This window comes from Thunnus maccoyii, chromosome 9 (assembly GCF_910596095.1).
Source record: "Thunnus maccoyii chromosome 9, fThuMac1.1, whole genome shotgun sequence".
NCBI lineage: Eukaryota > Metazoa > Chordata > Actinopteri > Scombriformes > Scombridae > Thunnus > Thunnus maccoyii.
Genome location: NC_056541.1, coordinates 25,269,680 through 25,289,891, shown reverse-complemented (window position 1 = coordinate 25,289,891; position 20,212 = coordinate 25,269,680). Strand labels below are relative to the sequence as shown.

General features: G+C 39.8%; 2 protein-coding genes across 2 annotated transcripts; both read right to left on the bottom strand.

Moving 5' to 3' along the window:
• Positions 1-556: 556 nt before the first annotated feature.
• npc1l1 (NPC1-like 1) lies at positions 557-12,500 on the bottom strand. Its single transcript, XM_042421510.1, has 21 exons — positions 12,267-12,500; positions 10,745-10,906; positions 9,660-10,574; positions 9,023-9,316; positions 8,703-8,926; positions 8,487-8,587; positions 8,220-8,392; positions 7,285-7,413; positions 6,390-6,572; positions 6,175-6,289; positions 5,739-6,004; positions 5,507-5,596; positions 5,203-5,393; positions 3,710-3,837; positions 3,462-3,591; positions 3,314-3,369; positions 3,071-3,221; positions 2,681-2,912; positions 1,746-1,859; positions 1,452-1,614; positions 557-1,332 (listed from the first exon to the last, which is right to left on the bottom strand). The coding sequence occupies exons 1-21, from the start codon at positions 12,306-12,308 to the stop codon at positions 1,097-1,099; spliced, it is 4,095 nt and encodes a 1,364-aa protein (XP_042277444.1). The 5' UTR covers positions 12,309-12,500; the 3' UTR covers positions 557-1,096.
• A 4,744-nt stretch (positions 12,501-17,244) lies between these two features.
• nono (non-POU domain containing, octamer-binding) lies at positions 17,245-19,002 on the bottom strand. Its single transcript, XM_042420768.1, has one exon. The coding sequence runs from the start codon at positions 18,870-18,872 to the stop codon at positions 17,538-17,540; it is 1,335 nt and encodes a 444-aa protein (XP_042276702.1). The 5' UTR covers positions 18,873-19,002; the 3' UTR covers positions 17,245-17,537.
• Between the last annotated feature and the right edge of the window lie 1,210 nt (positions 19,003-20,212).

The following is a 20,212-nucleotide window of genomic DNA, read 5'->3' as shown; positions in this document are numbered from 1 at the left end:
TTAGATTGAATCATAATGTCGATAGGCCGTTAGGATAGAGGTATCATATAGTTGCATTACTTTTGGAAGAAATGCAGGTATACCCTGATGTACCCCTCTTCATAAAGGTAGACTTTCACATCTACGTTGCAAGTTATTTTGGTCAAAATTTCAATTAAATTAGTTTCCTACTTTCATAAAACTTTCCCTTAAATCTTTACAACCCAACCAATAAAAGAAGTAATTGCCATGCTTTCTGACCATTTTAACACTATATGCAACACATAATGTTTAGTATTATGAGGGTATACTTAGACTCTGTGTGATCCAGAGACAGTGAAGTGGTCCAGAAAACACCAATCTAGCATCATCAATTCATGTTCTTCTTAGGGTAGCCTATACAAAAATGTGAGCGTTCCACACAATATTTCTCATGGCTTGACGACTTGTAGTGATCAGTTAAACAATAAATTAAAATTGGTATCATAATTAAATAAAAAAATCTTACTTGCATGAAAAATTATAATGCCAAATGATTTTACAACATAATAAACATATTTAATATTTTTTCACTGATTGCACATTTTACAATAATGGCCATCATACTGCAGTTGAAGAAACTATAATATGAAATGCTGGAGTGTGTATTCTCTTATATATACTATTTGAAACAGTGCTAATGTGAAGTATTCATACATACAAAATTATTACATTCAATAAAAAAAACAAAATGACTAATTCAAGAGCATTTGTCTACTTCCTGTCCTGTTAAATAATTCCACAATTGAAAAAAACAATCATTCCTGGCTGCAGTGCTTATGAAAAGACACATGTAGTGTTCCATAACTGTATGTTGAGACAGGAAAGTTGACTCTTGTTGCAATAGTCCACTCTTGCAATGCTCAGAAATTGTGCACAACTTATGTGTTGTTGTCTTCAGTCCCACTGCTCCATTTCTGATTGAGGTACATAGTTAGGTTAATGATTTCCATATGGAGCCAAATATAAGACCCCTCGCTATCTTTGTCCTTTTCATTGTCCATCCTTGTTCAGTTTGTTACAGAGGTATTTACTCATCAGAACTTGAAAACAGCTCCGTTTGTATAGTTGGTGGTGCTCAGAAACGGTCAATTTTCACCTCCTTCTCCTCTTTGTCTCCAAAAGTTTGTGAAGGACTGCTGGGGTCTCTGGGAGCCTTTGTGGAGTATGAATCTGGATCATGTCTTGTCTCATTGTCTTCGTAGCTTATGTTATCATAAACATGTCTCATGTTGTTTCTCATCTCCAGCTCCTGAGCGGCCTTTGCTTTGGCCTGCTGGAGCTGCAGCAGCACTGCTTTATTCACACCAGGGCCTGAGAAAAGAAAACATGAAGATCAGGAAAAATGTTTTCTATTTTACTCTTCAGTCCTCCCCTTCAGTTTCATGGGTGCCCTCTGTTGCACAGAAGAACATGCCGAACAAAGTACATACCAAAGTAGCTGAGCAGCACAGGGAGGAATATGAGTCCGTGAGCCATCCCCAAAAGTGTAATGACCAGGTTTAACCGGAAGAAGAAGATCTGGATGAGTTGTGCTTTGGCAAACGCCAGCACAAGGATGCCAGGCAGGTTGGTCATAGCAACACCAGCAAACACCTTCAGGGAACAAAGTAAACACACTCAACTCAGTCAGCTGTTACTGTTTGGTGTAAATCAGATATTTGTACAGTTGCTTTAAATTTGTCTGTGATCCAGATCGGCTCCAGATTGCCTTATAGTTTACTTACAGCGCTGCCCATGTTTGCTGTAGCCTCCATAGCTCTTTCCACACGTGTGGCTTTAGTGCTGACTGCAAAGGATCTCGTCATGTGGGACACAAACTCCACAGAGATGCCCACCGCCTGCAAAAAAAATTGACCAGATGGAATCAATTAGTTATTGTTTACAGACTGAAAGCAAGATTTCTATTAACATTTGTTATACCGTAATTATATTTTCATGAATTGTAATTAACACTGCAAGCTTAGACTAGAATTTTACTTGTGCATATCTCAGACGAGCACGTTACTTAAATCTGTAAGCAAAGCGCTATAAAACTATGAAATGTAATAGTAATGATTCATTGTTCAATATCTGAAAACTAAAAACGTAAAGTGAAAATGTAAAAAGTATTACATCACAGATTAACGTTTAGGCTACAAGCCATGGGAAAATGTTAAAGGGGTATTACATTAAATTAGTATTGCACTTGGATAACGTTGGAGGACTCAAAAGAAACTAAAGATTGTAAAAAAAAAAAGAAGCAGCAGACGTCGAGATATCCTGACTTTTGTTTCCTAGTATGGGTCAAGCTTCAAAAATACTGGATCCTACATTACCCACAATGCACCTCAGGCATATACACACACACACACACACACATATATATAAATATATATATATATATATATATATATATGGCATATTTCCCAGGAGACCCTCCTGCTTGGTGAACACCCACATCCCCTCCAGTTTGTAATGTAAGCTTTCTGCTGTTAAGTTTGTAGTCTCTAAACCTCTAAGATAACCATGATGACGTCACTATGGCATCATCTAAGTTATTTTTTCAGACTTTGGAAAGACTGTTTTCAGGAGCTGTTGAGAACTCATCACAAGTAAACTGAACTGCATGTGCACAATTGTTGCAGTGCCCCTTTAAACCTCATCGCAGGCGTGCTCTTACCGTGACCAGGTTGATAAGGGCCACTGCGTTGTAGTCTATGCTCCAGAGTGTCATGACACCAACAGTATCCACGACGATCATGATTATGGTAATAAGGTTGAGCAGACCGGAGCGCAGGTCCAAACCCAGCAGCAGACAGCACACCACGAAGGTCGGCAGCAGACACAGGGAGATGTTGAAGAGTCCCTCTGGCACAATAGTCAGGTACTGCTCGTAAAATACATTAGTCACCCTGGAAGAAGGACAGAAGCAAAATAATGGTCAGAAACTAGAGACTGCATAGATTAAATGGATTAGTAATGAAAAGAAACTGCCTATTCACATTGTAGAAGTTATTTATTTTTTTAGAGAAGGGAAGATGACATGAAGGAGTTGAGGGAAAGTACATACGTATAAGGAAAGACTTCAAAGTCAGGTGAGGTGCCATCTATTTTCCTCATGCCCATGGTGATGTTGTGCGCTAGCTCTCTGGCCTTCAGCAGTGCAGCAGTGAACTCCTGAGAGTTGGTCAGAGGTGTGTGGTAAGCCATGAACCGTGACGCTGTGAGAACAGGGAGACAGGCTCAGATACTTGCATCACGTCTGTGTAAAAAACACACATTTGACTTTAAGATGACTTTACAAATGTCTTACCTATAATTTCTCCATTGTCATCAATCACCACAGCCTTGTCATAGGCTCCTAGACCACTGTTGAAAGACAAAATAAGCAGTGAGAATGATGTCTTGATCATGTGATGTTTTTGTGTGTACGTGCGCACACGGACAGCTAGGATACACACCCTTTGGGACACTTCAGGTCAGGCCTGTGACCCAGGAAGGCAGGGAGTAAATTGTTGAATTTTTCCGCACTAGGTCTGAGGACACCATCTAGAGGAATACCCATACACTTCCGGCACTTTAAAAAACCGTCTGAGAAATGAGAGCAGAGCAGGTGTTAATAAAGGAGGGGTAAAATCATTCCTCATATAGGGACATTCACAGTTGAGAGTGTGTGTTACTGTGGTATTCTCTAAGCAGTGATTCTCACCTTCTTCTGCAGGACAGAAATTGTCCTTGTCTGGACCAAAGGAATACACACGACAACAACTGGATGCAGGGTTCAGCCAGTCGATGAAATCATCTACCCAGGAGTTAGCAGGAATAGCCAAGTAGGATCTACAAATCACATTATCAATGAGTTAAAGGAACGCAGGAATACAAATGTCCATGTTAAGGTTAAGGTGTTATTCTTTGTCTTATTATCAGCAAATCCTATGAAAAGAAATCAGAAAAAAATGTTTAATGTTTCTCAGTACTTTCAGACTACCTTACCCTGTCTGTGGCACTCAGCCCCAAGCCCATTCATTTTGACTGAAGATGCCAATTTTTTCCAACAAAAATATGGGTCACAAATATAAAGCTTCTTTTTTTTTTTAAGTGTCTGTAGTTTCCTAAAATAGCTGGGCACTTTGGTTTTTAGCTAATGTTACTCAAGTGGAAGTAAATAGTGCATTTGCTTAGGACTATATTCTACTGTGGATTACACAGCTAGCCTGGCTCTGTCCAAAGGTAAATGAAATCCACCTTCCAGCACCTCTAAAGCTCACTAATTGACAACTGGCTGCTGGTTCATGTTTAATACACAGACATCAAAGCGGCATCAAGCTTCTCCTCTAACTAGATAAGCATATTTCTCAACATGTCTCAACAAACTATTTCTTTAACTTTTTACAGTGATATTCACATTATTGAAGTTGGTAAAACAACAACAAATTTAGCTCCTTTTGAGCAAGCATTTTGAAACTAAACCCTTCAGATAAATTTAATACATTTCTTATCGAGCATCATTGCTTTTTATCTCACGTCTTTCACTTTCATATGATATTATACTTCTGGCGAATTTCCCATCATGAGAACAGCTTTGCTATTTACCAGTAAGCAACTGATAATGCCAATGATAAATTAGCTCCTTATCTCCAGGAAATAAAAGTGTGTTGTTAAGTATAATCCCCTTGAAAGCCACGATCCCCTTCAAGTCATCTATAGCTGATACTCAATATCATAATTAAAAGGTTTTCAGGTATGTCACAGTGATCGCTGGGTAATATTTCTCTACTGTAAACACTGAGCTTAGTATATGTATCATAAATTATGTTTGCTTTGAAAAGATATATACTATACTTTACTTAGAAGAAGTTATATTACACATATTAATTAGCCTTGTCTACATACATGTTTCCATTCATACATACAAACTGTAAGAATGGGGGATATTTCTCCACACCTGGCATGATCAGTTACAGACAGTCTTTATCTACTCAAAGCTGTTTAGCTGAGTTTATCATTAACTGATCAGATTGGCTAGTATGTAAGAGGTTGCTACTATGATATCAGCAGGTTCAAGGATCTGTCAGAGAAAAATAATGATGATGTGAAGGACACGGTTGATGCAGCATTTAATTGAGCAACAACAGCACACAACTTGTCTAAAAGCCTTAATTTTCTCTCATCCAGATTACAAAAATTAACTCACTGACTCACCGATCAGGGTAGTTAACGGCATACTGGATCTTCTGGGTCAGAGAGAACTCATCACAGCCCACGCTGGAGCAGGTTGCATTCATGCCTGCCACAGTGGTGAAGTTGAAGCCCTTGGTTGTTACAAAATACACAGGCACTCCAACCTCAAAGTATTTATACAAGTAGTGGAAATAGTCTAGCATGTAAGAGCCCTGTGCAAAAAACAAAAGAATATTTGTTAGGTTACATATAAAGAGGAATGTGAATATACTGTATAGTCAAATAAGTTGACGAGCAAATTGACAGAGAGCAGCTCTTAACTGACCTGAGGCATAGCCAGCTCCTGATCCAGACCCACAGTCACATTGAACATGAGGAATATGGAACCACAGAACATGAAGAGGAAAACCAGCATCTGGAGAGGACACAGGGCAAAGTGTATTCAACAAATCATCAACTTCAACAATTCATTGATTTAATTTTCATGACATGATTAGCACACAAGAGGTCACAGGTTGAGAAAGAATCTGTCTTATGTTATAGCTGAAGGGTTGTACCACTATGATCCTGGTGTAACAGTTCAGCAGGACAGGGGCGTAGTATTTCCTCATGAGGGGTAGCAGGAAGCCCTCGTTGGGCTTGTTGGGACGCTGTGTTGACACTGTAATACAGCAGAGCAGTTCACAGCGGTTCTTGTCTTGCCGCCTGGCGTCCAGGGACAGCAGCGCCACAAAGGCTGTCATCTGGAGGACGAAGTCCATGAGCACAGCCAGAGCAGCGTAGAGAGCAAAGGACTTCACCGCTGGCATGGTGGACAGGGCCCCTTGGGTAGCACAACAGAGACACAGTTAGAGTCACATTTTGTACAGAAATCTCATGGTCTCTTCTCACACACTGTATGTGCACAGACTTGTATTGCTCCTTTACAATGTCAGTGTTAGATAGGGCACTTTGTTTCTTTTCAAAGACTAACACATATGCTACACATATTACCTAGAAAGAAGCAGACAGACTCTGAGAGACTGCACAGGAGCATGCTGGGAGCTACGTTTCCAAGGACGCGACCAATCTGCTCCTCTCTCTTCTCTCCGGGCCTCCGTACATCTCTCTGTAAAGAAGGGACGGCAAGGTAACATTACGAAAAAAATGATACACATATCTTACAAAATCAGCCGCATTGTACATTTGTGGTGCACACAAATAAACACCTGGTACTCCAGAACAAAGATGAAGATGTTGTCAGCTCCGACAGCGAGCACCAGGAAGGGCACGACCTGCAGAATGACAAGCGAGGAGGGGATGCCGATCCAGGAGTAGAAGCCCATGGAGGCCAGGACAGAACAGCCAACCACAAGGATCCCACCCAGACCCACCAGAAACTTAGAGTCCACCTGCAGAACACAGAAGAAAGACTCCAGAGGTTCATTCAACTCAGTGAACCTTCTCTTTTTCCCATATCTTTTGCTCTGTATCACGTCTTCTGCACTGTATAATTTCATGGCCGAGATAAACGCTTTACAGCATAGCCACACTACTGTAGTCTCTCCTTATCATACAAGTGATAAGTACTGTTTCATCAACTCTGCTTTCTTGGTGGAGGCTTATTCTATTCCAGGCACATGTTATATACCTCTATGTTTATAGTATGTCTTCTAAAACAACCAAATTTAAGTAACAACAGCTTAACAAGACTAAGAGTTTACAGCCACACTAGCTGCTCTGTGAGACTATTCACAGTAGTACAGTGGTTCAAAGTTCATCTAAAGCTAACGAGTTTTGGTATTTGGTCACAAACCAAAGTATTGGACAATAAAAATTTTAACCTAATGAATGGTGCTAGATGAAAAGTTATTGTAAAAGAGTTTACAATTAATTCTGAGAGGACCATGAATGCCAAATGCCAATGGTAATTCATCCATTAGTTGTTGAGACAAATTTCAACCTCATGGTGGCAGTAGAGGAAAATTCAGAGGATCACCAAAGTCAGCAGGATTCATTCTCTGGGGACCATGAATGTGCTGGATATGCTGGTGTATCTAAAAAAGCGGAGTAGTGTAAAATATTGCATAATAATGAAGTTGGACATTACTACATAAGTCTTACCAGTATGCGTTTCCATGAAGAGTACTCCCCCAGTGCCACAGCAATGTAAACAAAGATTACAGCATAGCTGATCATGAAGATGGGGATATCCTCTGCTGTTGTCCGATTAATCTCATCCTCAAGAGACCTCTGTGGACATAGGGTAGAGATAAGTAAAGAATTATGAGTTTAGGAGTTAAATGACCAGTGTGTAGGATTTAGTGGCATCTAGCAGTGAGGTTGCAGATTGCAACATATTGAATACCCCTCCCCTCCCCTTCCGAGTGTGTAGGACAAACTATAATGGCTATGAAACTTGTGAAAAATGTGAAAGGCCCTCTCTAGAGCCAGTGTTTGGTTTATCCATTCTGGGCTACTGTAGAAACATGGTGGCCATGCAACATAGTGGCTTTCATGGACGAGGACCCTCTCCCTATATAGATATAAAGGGCTCATTCTAAGATAACGAAAACACAACAATTCTTATTTCCATGGGATTATACACTAATTAAAATATACTTATGAATATTATATTCCATTTTTGCCAATATTTCTGCCAATAGATCCCCCTATGTCTTATACACTAGTTCTTTAAGAGAACAAGGTGATAGAAAAAGAGGGGAGAACTAACACGCCCTCTGGAAAAGCTGTGACAGCAGGTCTTTACCAGCACAGCTACTGATTACTTCTTTTTGTACCCCCTTTTTTAAGGATTTGCTCTTTTTACATAGGAGATAGTAGAAACTAGACAGGAAATAAGTGGAGAAATATGAGGGATGACATGCAACAAAAGTCCCCTGCCAGATTCAAACTAGGGACATCGTCGCTGATTATTGCAAACAGCTATTTCCACTATCCCAAAATCCACTATTGGAAAATGATCATTTGTGACTTTTTTTCATATGTGACAGATATGTGTTCTGATGTGTTCTGTGAGATCCCATTTCTTATTGTACCTCTGCCATGTATGCAAAAGTGAAGTTGGTGGCAGGGTTTCTCTGGTAGTCTTGGACAATTTTGAGAAACTCTGTCTCCCACTGCATAGCCACTTTGAACTTGACGTTGGTACGGGCATAGTTGTTGAGGGAGAATGTCAGGATGAAAGCCTCAGCATTAGTGTAGTCATCATCTGGGAAAAGAAAGACATATAAAAGTGAGTTGTGCAGTTTTTTGTTTGTTGTACAGGCATATAATGTGTAAATGAAGTGCTAAATGTAACTCACTCTCATAGCCTCCGACAGCCAGAAAGGGAAAGACTGGAGCTCCGTAGTCGGCCATGCAGCTCATACCTAAATCAGTGATGTCTTTGAAGGACAAGGGAGAGCTTGAGAGGGGAGAGAAGAAGAGAATGAAAAGTTTTTTTTAATTACTGACCATTGGCAAAAGCATTATTGCATTTTTTCCTGTTTGATTTGAAATTCCATTTTAAGAGTCCTTACTTGAGGCAGTAGATTAGATGGTCTCTCCAGTCCACCTCTTTGGTGACTCCCATCTCTGTCATGTTAACCTTACTGGTAATGTTCGTCACGTTGTTCTGGAAGTACTGTGGCAAGCTGTTGACTGCACAGTCGGTCAGAGAGGGATCGGATGGGTTCAGTGGTGCAAAACACACATCCTTCAGACTTGCTGTGCGATTCAGATCCTCTGACCAGAACTCGATGTTCTAGAAATGCCACAGAAGAGGCATCAATGTGTCAAAATTATACAGTGAAGTTTTGTGGATACTGTCAACACCAAACTTTGGTTCTGTGGTCTTTACCTGTATTCGTGTCTGGAGCTCCAGCAGCTCAATAATGAGATCTTGGGATACAAGGCCACTAAAGTTTTGTTGTCCAAACAGCAAAGAGTTGTAAATGTGGCCTTTTCTTCCTGGCGCTGTCAAGATTAGCTGGTTCGTCCTGAAGAAGGGGTCAAAGTGCGTGTCGTGGAAGTCCTTCTCCTGGCGGGCTCGGCTGTTGGGAGCAGACCACAGCTCGACTGGGTCAGTGGTGAGTGTAATGGACATGAGGCCAGCAGCGAAAGCAGCCACGACTACAGCTGACACCAGGAGCACCTTGAATGAGGATCAAATATTAACAACTGAGACATATCTTCATCATCTCGCTTACAACCAACTTCCTACTTATAGCCAGTGTGTGTAGAATTTGTATGTGATTGCAACAAATCTTATAAATTATTATGATGGTTTTGTTTTTATTTGCAGAAAAATTTGCCAAATTTAATGAGAATTGTCTTTAAGTCCATTTTTCACAGTGTCCCCCCTGATCAGATCACTGGGAGGTACCAATGTCAGAAATTGTTGCTTTAACTTGTCAACTAAAACAATAAGCAATTCTGTAAGCCTGCACATTGTTTATTCTACTTATTCTGGTAAAAAATTCTTTGGTGAAACTAACCGTGATGGGATATGTGGCCATGAGAGTTCCCCATCTCTGAAACAAATTGCTTAGGAACGTTTGAGCAGCCAGGCTATTCCTTTCGGCGCACGTCACTTCTGATGGATCAATGACCTGCTGAGTCACATTATTACTGTTCTGGTCTTTGCCTTTCCCCTTTCTCTTTCCTGTCTCTTCATCCTTTCTTTTCTGATACCTCACAAAGCAAGAGACAAAGAGGAAGAACAGGAAGGCAAATATCAGGAGACAGAACAAGATGATAGAAATCACAAGGAAGCCATCTGAGCCCAGCAGCCTGAAGGGTCCGGGTGGCTGTGGAATAGACACATTTGGGCACGACTCTTGGCAGTCCTTGCAGGAGCAGACCTGACCTCCAGATGGTGTGGTCTCGTTACATCTTAAAGCTCGTCCATTGTAGGGAATCACACCCTCTGGTAGTCCCTCCGTGTCTCCAACTTTCAGCAGCGTGAAGTCAATGTCCAGTGGAGCCAGGCCGTTACTGGAGTCCCCCTGGAAGTCATACCAGCGTTGGGGGGTGCACAGCTTGGCACCATACTGACCACACATGGTGGCAATGGCAAAGCCTCCTGTTGCAGGGATCTTGACATTTTTACAAGACTCAAAGGAAGCATCTGCAAATTTGGTGGTTAAGAATGCCTGGTAGCCCACCACGGCCTCTTTCGTCTTGTTTGTTAGTTTGTTGGTGATGTTCATGACCTTTGTGACTTTTAGCATCTGGCTCTGGTTAGGGCTGCATGTGCTCATGCAGTGCAGGTGTGCAAAGTTTTCAGCGCAGGAAGGGCAGCGGACAAGCACAGCCTTGGACAGGGACAAACTCTTTTCCAGGGATGACAGCTGTTTAATGGAGCAGCAGGCGTATGTGTTGTTCAGTCCACGATCCAGGATCGGACACACCTGCAGCAAGAACAGGTGTCATATGAATGGTTAGACTCAAACACAAGCTCACTTCGTGTCAAAGGAAGACTTTCAAAAACATTTTTTAAGAGTAAACTAAGAAGACTTCAGAATAGACCTAGGCTACTTTACCATGCTTAATTCAGCCTAAGCAGGATCTAAATACAGACCTTTTTGAGTTTCTTGTAGTGTTCTCCTTTGATTGATCGGGCAGGGCTGTAATTGAGACAGGGGACGATAGGAGGAATGAGGGCAACTCCCACCGATGGGTTTCGACCACATTCCTCATAGAAAGCACAGAAGCCAGGTTCATGTTGGGCCTTGGACAGAACCTGCGTGGAAGACAACAGTTGTAAAAAATAATCATATAATGAAAGCATAATTGTGCAGGTAAGTGAGAAACAAAGCACACTTACAACCCTGGAGAAGTGGAGGAAACATGGGATACTCACAACTCAGAGACGGATACTTTTTGGCACTACCTTGCATCTATCTCAGTGTGTTTTACAAACACAATTAGCCAACCATTGTTAATAGAAATAAAAATTCTGAATGATATTTCCAAAACATTGCAGGTAGCAACAAGGTTTGACTAGGTTTATCATGTTCACAATTGGTTGAACTTTTTTTTTTAAAGACATTACAGTATTAACCCATAAATGTCTTTGCAGGGTTATTATGACATTAGCACTGTACTGTGCCCTGTCATATCAGCTACTTAATGCCACTTTGCAGGAACAATAAAATGGAGAATTGTTAAAGTATGTTCAAGTTCAAATATGTTGAACATGTTCAAGGTTGATAACCACCACACTCCACCTTTGTGACATAATCAGATGACAATATCCAGAAATTAGTTCCAAATTAATAAATACCTTTCATATCATTTATATTTTACTTCCTTGTTTTAGTTTACTTCCACTTGATCAAATTTGACATAGACATAAAGGAAAAAAATATTATCCAAACACAATTTCGAAACATATAATAAATGTCAAATGTATGATAAATAATGATTGACTGCATCTGTTCATCTGGGGCAGACTTAACACATTAACCAAAACAAAAAATAGAGCTACAAAAAACAAACAAACTTATTAGACCCTGTAACTATAAACAAACAGGCATTTATATAGATTAAATGTAGTCACTAATATTTTTGAGAGGGTTACTTTTGAAACGTCATCTTTTATTGATTCTTTTATCGATTACCGATCACCCTCTGACAGTAGCAAAAACATATTTTTTTTTATTAATTTATCATTTAATATAACTGAATTACATTTGACAATTAATATAAATATTAACATTTTCTCACACATTCATGAGAACACTTCTCTAACATTTGACTTCCGGAATGCAAAGATGAGTCAGAGCATTGAAAGATAATTTTTTTCTTAACATTAGTGGCGCTTTACTGCTGAAACAAATGTAAGCATAACCCTTTTTTTAATTACGTTTTGGTTAATAATTACAATTTAACAACAACCTTTTCCTAAACCTGTAATGACTATATGTGTAGTATTTTGATTACAAAACTGTTATATATAGTCTTCTACTTCCTGGTAAAGTACTATAAAGTTTGTAATACTGGGGGATAATAATGAAGTGTACACAAGTATTTATATTAGAGTACACCATTACAACATTATCAGGCACTACTTCCCTAACAAATAAAAATTACCAACTCACCATACAAGACAGAAAAGTGATCAGGGCTCCGAGGTGGACCATGATTCCTGAAAGTCTTTCAGCAACAGATGAATCAGGGTCCTCAGGTACAGTAAAGTGGAGTGTATATTGATCACTGCAGCTCTATTGAAAGACACATTAGACAAAGTAAGACAGTGAGAGGTGCTATGTTGAGTCTAAGTTGTCCTCTCTCTCTTATCGCTCCTCCGTCCGTCTAATAGTGTTAGGGTTGGGGACAGGGAAACATCATGACATGTCCAACGTCACCGTCCTGTGATGTCCCACCTTTTCTTATCTGGTGTGATGCGGCAGCCGGCCAATCGTAGCTACGGATGATCAATTCCTCTGTTTGATAATTAACATGGGAGTGATTTCGATAGGGTTGCTTGGGAGATGCCAAGCAGCTGAGAGAAACTACAGAAGAGTCCATAATAACAACCGCACCCAGTTTTTCACTTATATAATAATAATATTAATAATACGTTTAATTTGTTGCGCACTTTTCATTCATTATGAAACTCAAAGTGCTACAGTCTCTCCTGTCCACCTGAGTCATACTTTGCTTTTGCTCATCTGTGACATTTGGACTTTTTGACTATTGAGGACAGATAAATGTATAGATATAGGTTTATCTGAATCAGGTCAATCTCTTCACAACCATCAGCACATAGGATTTTTTTGTATTGTTGTAAGGGTAGAGGTTATTAGGCATATGCCACTCACATACAAAGTATATTAGGCTAGAGCAGGTCCGAACATGACCTTTAGACCATCATTTATATGACACTGATGTGTGACGGCTATCTAGTCTATAAGGTTCAGAGAAAGAAATCTATCTGCTGATGTCCCCGTTACATTTTTTTCTGACATTTTCTTTATAAAAGTGACAGTCTGAAGATGGTAGCAGGCCGTCGTGCCTTGACAATATGACTAATCATTTCCTGTATCACATCCCACAGTCTAAGATTAACTTTGCAATTAATGTCGTTATCACATGTCAAGGTTGTAGGCGAGATAAAACTGAAAACCAAGGTTGAACAGTCATGCCACAGGGCATCAGAGCTATCAGGGCGAAGGTGCGTAAGCATTTAAATTTGTGATAAACAGAGATGGTAAAAAGGACAAGAAGAAATGGGGTAGATATGGTGATGTTCTTTGTTCTGTCATGTGCTGATAAGTAATGGCAGCACGAAGAAATTTGTAACTTAGCCAGCACGACAGAAACTGTTGCATACTGCAGCGAAGACTGTTGAATAAAAGGTAAAATCATGTGATTTATTAGCATGAGTATCGATTCATCTGCTCCTTATCAGCTTAAGTATCCCAAAAGTGGCTGCGCAGCACTGAGACAATCTCTTCAAAGTAATATTTCTTCTACTGTGGTGTACCCCGCTCTTCTGTGTTTAAATCAATTTCTACCCTGATTTATCGTTTAATTATTATATTCCTGCTCCATTGTATCATCTTTGTATAACCATGAGCCGTGCAGAGTGTACTGGGCTGTCACATATTCTTTATGAGTGTCTATCGTCACATACACAAGGGACTCATTCATAAAGTTTTTACAAATATTGGCCAAAATTCTTTGGACATCTGCATTTCTGAAAGAAATGACAACATCCTGAGAAATCTTTACAGGTGCAGGCCAGGTGACATTTGGTTGCTGCTACAATTTGCACTGTAATGTACAGTACTATTATACTAACAGTACTAATATAATAATATAGTAATTATATAATAATGCAACAATTTACAACAATAACAATTTTGACAACTTGTATCAACTAGTAATGTAGTCCACCGTAACAGTAGTCACAACAACACCATAATTCCATTGACAAAATATGATATTAAATACATAATATTTGTAAGCAATTTCAGCATACAGTATACAAAATATGTTGGTAATATGCTTTTTTTTTTTAAAAAAAAAAAAAAAAGAAAAAGAAAAAGATAGCACCGTCATTTCAAGGAATTCTGAAACTGACCCGGGTTTTCCTCTAAGACAGCACACAAACACTACAATATGTAGACTTGCTCATAAAATCAGATTTTATTTGATCTGAATCTGTCTTACAATAAATACTACCACCTTATCACAAAGGTAGAATTTATGCTTTGTCATATTTACTGTTAAAATGTAACTTTTTTGTTGAGACTATCAGAGAAGTCGTGATTTAAGATAATGGTATTTTTGTTGCTTTGTTTTTAGTGCAGTATCTGATTGCATCGTCTTATACAGGTGTTCCATTTTCATAAATGCTGCTAATTAGAATTTTTATATATATATATATATGTGTGTGTGTGTGTGTGTGTGTGTGTATGAATATATATATATATATATATATATATATATATATATATATATATACAATATGAGCCTCAATACATTCACAATTAAGCATTATCTTAACAAATACACTGTAAGTCACAGTTTATATAATCCTGAATGCTATGCATGCATTATCTACTGTAACATGAAATCATGACAACATGCTAATCTACGCTTTTCTATAGTGGGGTCTCAAAAGCCTCAGATTAATGATTGATACAAAAAGAAACATCTTACACAGGGAGAGATGCAGAAAATCTCTCACTGTCTATCCTCCAAAGTACAGAGTGTTTAAAAAGTACCTATCTACACAATTTTGCTCAAAGTCGTTGCTGATTTCACATCCAGATAACACACACTTTCCCCTCTTTATGACTGAGTTCTTATCATTCATCATTTATGGAGGTCTCGTTGTGCATGCTGGTGGAACAAGAAGGTTATCTTGACATTTTAGACTTGGATAAGGGTGAAGGGCAGTTTCCTCAGAAAGGTCTTGTCTATCAGCTGAGGAGGACGTAAAACCTTTGCGTGATGGAGATACAGTTGGAGGATCCTCAAATATCTGCAATTACGAGATATTTAGGATGTTTTAGAGGAGACTTGACAATAATATCATTGATTTTATTCTCACATTTTCCCATTGTTACTTTTCTGACTTTATTCTTTAACCTTTCTGCATAGAAGTTTGGTTTCTACTCAGCAGGTGTCCAACCACAAGTTACACCAAAACATCAATATGCAGCTGCTTTTTTCCTCCTCTGCAACAACGCAAACTATGATGATACAACTCAGCTCTTTCCAGAATAAACACAGCACTAGTCTGGCTCATGCATGGGCCTTGAGCTATTATGCAAGTCAGACTTTCTATGCACGGTGTCTCTATTTGGGTTTCAATCTTGACAGATCACTAGATGGATGACTTCTTCATGAAACTCAAACACAGGAGAGTGGTGTGTATACAGCCTGCTGACACGGCACAGATCTGTCCTGGAATCAGCACCAGGAGCTAAAACAGCATTTAAATACAAACTTTGAATACTTTCACTTCAGTGAACTTTGACTAATGAAACTACCTTTCCTCCGAATGATTAAGCTACTCTAAACCACCTTTATTTTTCTGTTGTGGTAAATTTAATCCATCCTGTACACAAGGCAGGATTTTTAAAAAAAGTGCTACTGCTGATTTAAAATAGACTGCCATCTCCTTGTGGCTTGTTAGTCAGTGACAGTTACAGTGAGTTGTGTCACTTTAGGACACTCTGTTCATACATGGTATGGTTGTTGTCACTCTGCAGGTATGCAGGTGTCATTACCCTCTGTGTCACTTTAGGCTGTGTGGGCCTGAGTGTTTGCTGTGCTTTATTCCTCATTCACTGAAACTCTCTTAGGCGAGACACTAAACTTCTGTCTAGTCCAGTAGGAAATAGATTCCCCAGTGAGTCAGACGTCGGATGAATGCAATAACAACTGTGTAAACCATAACTGTGGCACACCTAAGTGGACAGCACCCATTATTAATGTTAATAAACCTTGTGCTCTTCCTGTTGACATGTCCAAATAACATATGAAGACCTATTATGTTCTATGACACGTGTGGCACAGCAGGGTGAACACAGCTGCAGATTATACCATTAATTCTAAATTTAATTTAAATAAACCCATAAGCAGGTATTGGCAATAATATCCCCAACATAACCAATATTATTGTCATTGCTTGTTAACTTTTTCAGCAGCTGTTTTACACACTGACACCTCAGTGAAACGACACCATGCACACTGTTAATTTGCACAGCTTTTTCTTACAACTTTTGTTTGTTTTTGAAACATCTTCTGCCTTAAATGCAGGACATTATGTTGATGATGTGACATATGCTGCCCTGGAATTTTGTTTCAAGTCATTGATTCATAAGCGCCTCAGTGTTAATTAAATCAATACTCTATTAGTGCACAAAATCCAATTGACAGCAGCGATTCAGCGCTGAACCAAGAACCAGTGAGACACACCCTTTATAGATTACCATAAAACAAACTGTTATCCATTATGGATAATCCTGACCGTCCTCTCCACCACCTACTGGACAGACAGTGGAGTACTTTCTCTAACAGACTGGTTCAGCTTCACTGTCACAAAGACTGATACAGGAAATCTTTCATGCCCAAAGCAACAACTCTACAACACCTTACATCTGTCTAACAGAGAACTCTCAGCTTTATAGTTTTTGTCTCAACCAAACTCCTGTTTTGCTCCTTCAGTAACTTTGCTCATGGTGAATTTGTGCATCTTTATACTCCACCTCACTTGTCTAATGTATATAGTATGTTATCTTGTGTTTATATTTTGTTATATTTATAGTGTATGCTAAGGTTTTTTCTTATATTGAGCTATTTGTTGTTTTTATTCTTCTATAGATATATATTTCCCTCCTCTAGTGTTGATATGTATATTTACACTGACATTTACTGTTCCCTTGCAATGCCTGGATAACCTGCTGCTGTAATACAAGTACATCTATCTATCTATCTATCAATCATTGCAAAGTGTCTTGATTCTGTCAGTTTTGTGAATAAAACCTGCTGAGGTGGTGACACATCTGGCTTCATATGGTTTTGAAAGACATTTAGAAATCTTGAGTGTTGGGCTACTCTGAATAAAACAAACTTCTTAGGGAATTGTGAATTTATTCCAATAAAGTCAATAAATTCAGGACAAAAACATCTTCTATCCATATGAAAAGTACATTAAGGTGAGAAATGAAAGTAAAACACATGGCTTATTTGGAGAGTTTGAAGACATTTTAGTACTAAAACATAATTCAAAAGCACTAGTAAAAAAAAAAACATGCAACATTTTCAAAAGTAAAGTAAAGAGTTCAAAAGTAACTCTCACATAAACTTTAAAAATACAGTGAGTATGAAACGGGAAAAAAAGAACATGTTATTCAAAATCTGCGTTGTTTGTTAGGTCCATAGTCCCCAGGCCCGGGCAGGCCTCTGGGGAAGCCACCCTGGCCTCCTCCGGGCATGTTGGCGTTTCCGGGCCCCGGCATCAGAGGAGCATTCTCAGGAGGCATCCCGGGAGTGCCCGCGGGACCAGAATTCCCACCGAGTGAGTTTCTGTTCATGGGCATCCCATGGCCGCCCATATGCATCCTCATTTCTTGCTCTCTGTTTTCAGGGAAGTTGCCCCTGAAGCCCTCCTGCTGCCTCTTCATCATCTCTTCATTGCGCATCCTCATCTCCTCCTCTCTCCTCCGGCGTTCCTCCTCCTGCCGGAGCTCTGCCTGTTTCCTCTTCTGCACCTCTTGACTGTGGAGCTCCTCCATCCTCCGCAGCTCCTCCTGACGCCTCAGCAGGTCCTGTCTCATCAGCATCACTTGGTGCTCGTGTCTGGCCGCCTCCATCTCAGCCTCCAGCTTCTCCTGTGCCTCCTTCATGTTGCGGTCCACCATCTCATACTGCTGCTTCTCCATCTCCATCAGCGCCTTCCAGCGCATGGCATACTCGTACTCGAAGGTACCTGGCTGAGCAAACCGTGGCGGCTGCTCGCGCTCTTTGTGGTACTGCTGGTTTTTGTTTATGAGCTTTTCTGACAGTCCCTCCTCTTCATCAAACTGCTCCATAGGCTCCACCGTGATAGGCCGAGGGAAAGCTGTGAGCAGGTAGGCACCATCACTGCACTTATCCAAAGCCTTTCTTGCAGCTGGCTTTGAAGTGTACTCCACGATTCCCTTCCCTGTGGGCCTCCCTCGGTCATCCACTATGATCACAGCTCTCTCTATCTGACCAAAGACAGCAAAGGCCTCTTCCAGCAGCTCGTTGGACACAAACTCTGGCAGATTCTTCACAGTTAAAGCGGCCCCGTGTGTCGCAAACCTCACCCGTATGGGTCTACCTCTGAACGGAGTATCATCCAGCTCGGCTCTGGCGATCTCAGCGATGATCCTGGTTTCTAGTCGAATGAAGCCGAAGCCTCTCTCCTTGTTGACAAAGATCTCGTTGGCTTGGCCATACTTCGCGAACAGCTTCTCGAGGTCCTCCTCGGTGACCCCCGTGGGGAGGTTTCCTACAAACAGCCTGCTGCGCTGGGTGAAGGTCTTCTCCCCGGGTTTCCTGAAGCTCTGCAGGTCCAGAGTCAAGGCCTCATTCAGGCTGCTGTGCTCGCTGTGCTCCGGCTGCTGCCCGTTCGTGTTTGTCCCTCCGGGTTTCCTCTGCTCTCCGGGTCCGGGCTGCCGGTTAGGGCCGTGGTTCTGCTGGGGGCCTCTGTTTCCTTGCATCTTTCTGCAACAGGATTAAAAACCCGAGTCGACAAATCGCCCGATAAAACGGAGCAAACGGCGGATGGTCGCGCACAAAGGGCTGCGAAAATGGCGAGGCTACCGCGGCGCTATTATGACCTCACTTTATGCGACTGATGTATAAAAATCAGTGACGTAAAAGTTGTGCGACGGGAAAAACTTTTTATTTTAATTAATCATTTCTTTTAAACTTTAATAAACTCGCAGGACAGAGTATTAGAGAAAAATAAAATAAAATGAACTCATCACAAAAACACAGACATAAAATTGTACAACGTTGTTTTTTTTAAACTTTATTAACAACACAGTAATATTACAATACAAGTAACAGCATGGAGTATTAGAGAACAAATAAGATAAAATAAACTACTCATAAAAACACAAGCAGACATAAAATTGTACAATATGAAAACATAAAACAGAAATTAAGAGAGAAAAATAAATGAATATAACTTTAAAAAAAATGAATAAGCAATATTGCAAACCAACTTAAATCATCTGGCAATGTTGTCCACAATGTTTCTCAAGAGATGAGATGTCTTTAAAGCTTTTTTTGTCTATAGAGTCTCTACAGACAGAATCATTGACTGTCTGAAGTTCAGCATAAAATAAGTTTTTGTTTGGAAGAAACTGAAGAAATCTGGCTTTCTGCATAATTTATAATAATAACAATGTTTCTATTGCACATTGCACACCATATAATAATTCTACTCTCATTTTATTTTTTTATAATATTTCATTATACACTACGTACAGACGGGTGACAAATTAAAGGAAAAACGAATGAATGAATGCTTGACCCCTACAGTAAGGGGATCTGGTCCCCTTAGAGGGAAGGGTCACTGCAAATCAATACAAAGTTGTTCTAGGTCATCAGCTTTACCTATGATGAAACATTTCTATCCTGGTGGGAGTGGTCTCTTCCAGGATAACAATGCCCCAATTCACAGGGCATGAGGGATCACTGAATGGTTTGATGAGTATAAAAATGGTGTGAATCATATGCTATGGCCTTCACAGTCACCAGATCTCAACCCAATAGAAAACCTATGGGAGATTTTGGACCGACGTGTTAGACAGCGCTCTTCACCGCCATCATCAAAACAACAAATGAGGGAATATCTTAGATGTTGTTAAAATATTAAAGATGGGTAGAGAGACTAATGCACACCAAAATAATTAAAAAGCAAAAAGGTTCAATTGAATAAGACAACAGTAAAAGATGGGTAGTTAAGATAATAAAAGATAAATAATAAAAGATAATACAAGCAATTAAAATAATTGTAAAAGTATAAAATACAAAATAAATAGATTATAAT

What these genes read in the sequence shown, in the direction of transcription:
- nono (XM_042420768.1), bottom strand. Translation starts at nt 18,872, where the DNA reads ATGCAAGGAAACAGAGGCCCCCAGCAGAACCACGGCCCTAACCGGCAG.
- npc1l1 (XM_042421510.1), bottom strand. Translation starts at nt 12,308, where the DNA reads ATGGTCCACCTCGGAGCCCTGATCACTTTTCTGTCTTGTATG. An exon ending in AGCTCCAGACACGAATACAG is followed by an intron (nt 8,927 to 9,022) that starts GTAAAGACCACA and finishes TGGCATTTCTAG; the next exon opens with AACATCGAGTTCTGGTCAGA. An exon ending in GACCTGAAGTGTCCCAAAGG is followed by an intron (nt 3,370 to 3,461) that starts GTGTGTATCCTA and finishes GTCTTTCAACAG; the next exon opens with TGGTCTAGGAGCCTATGACA.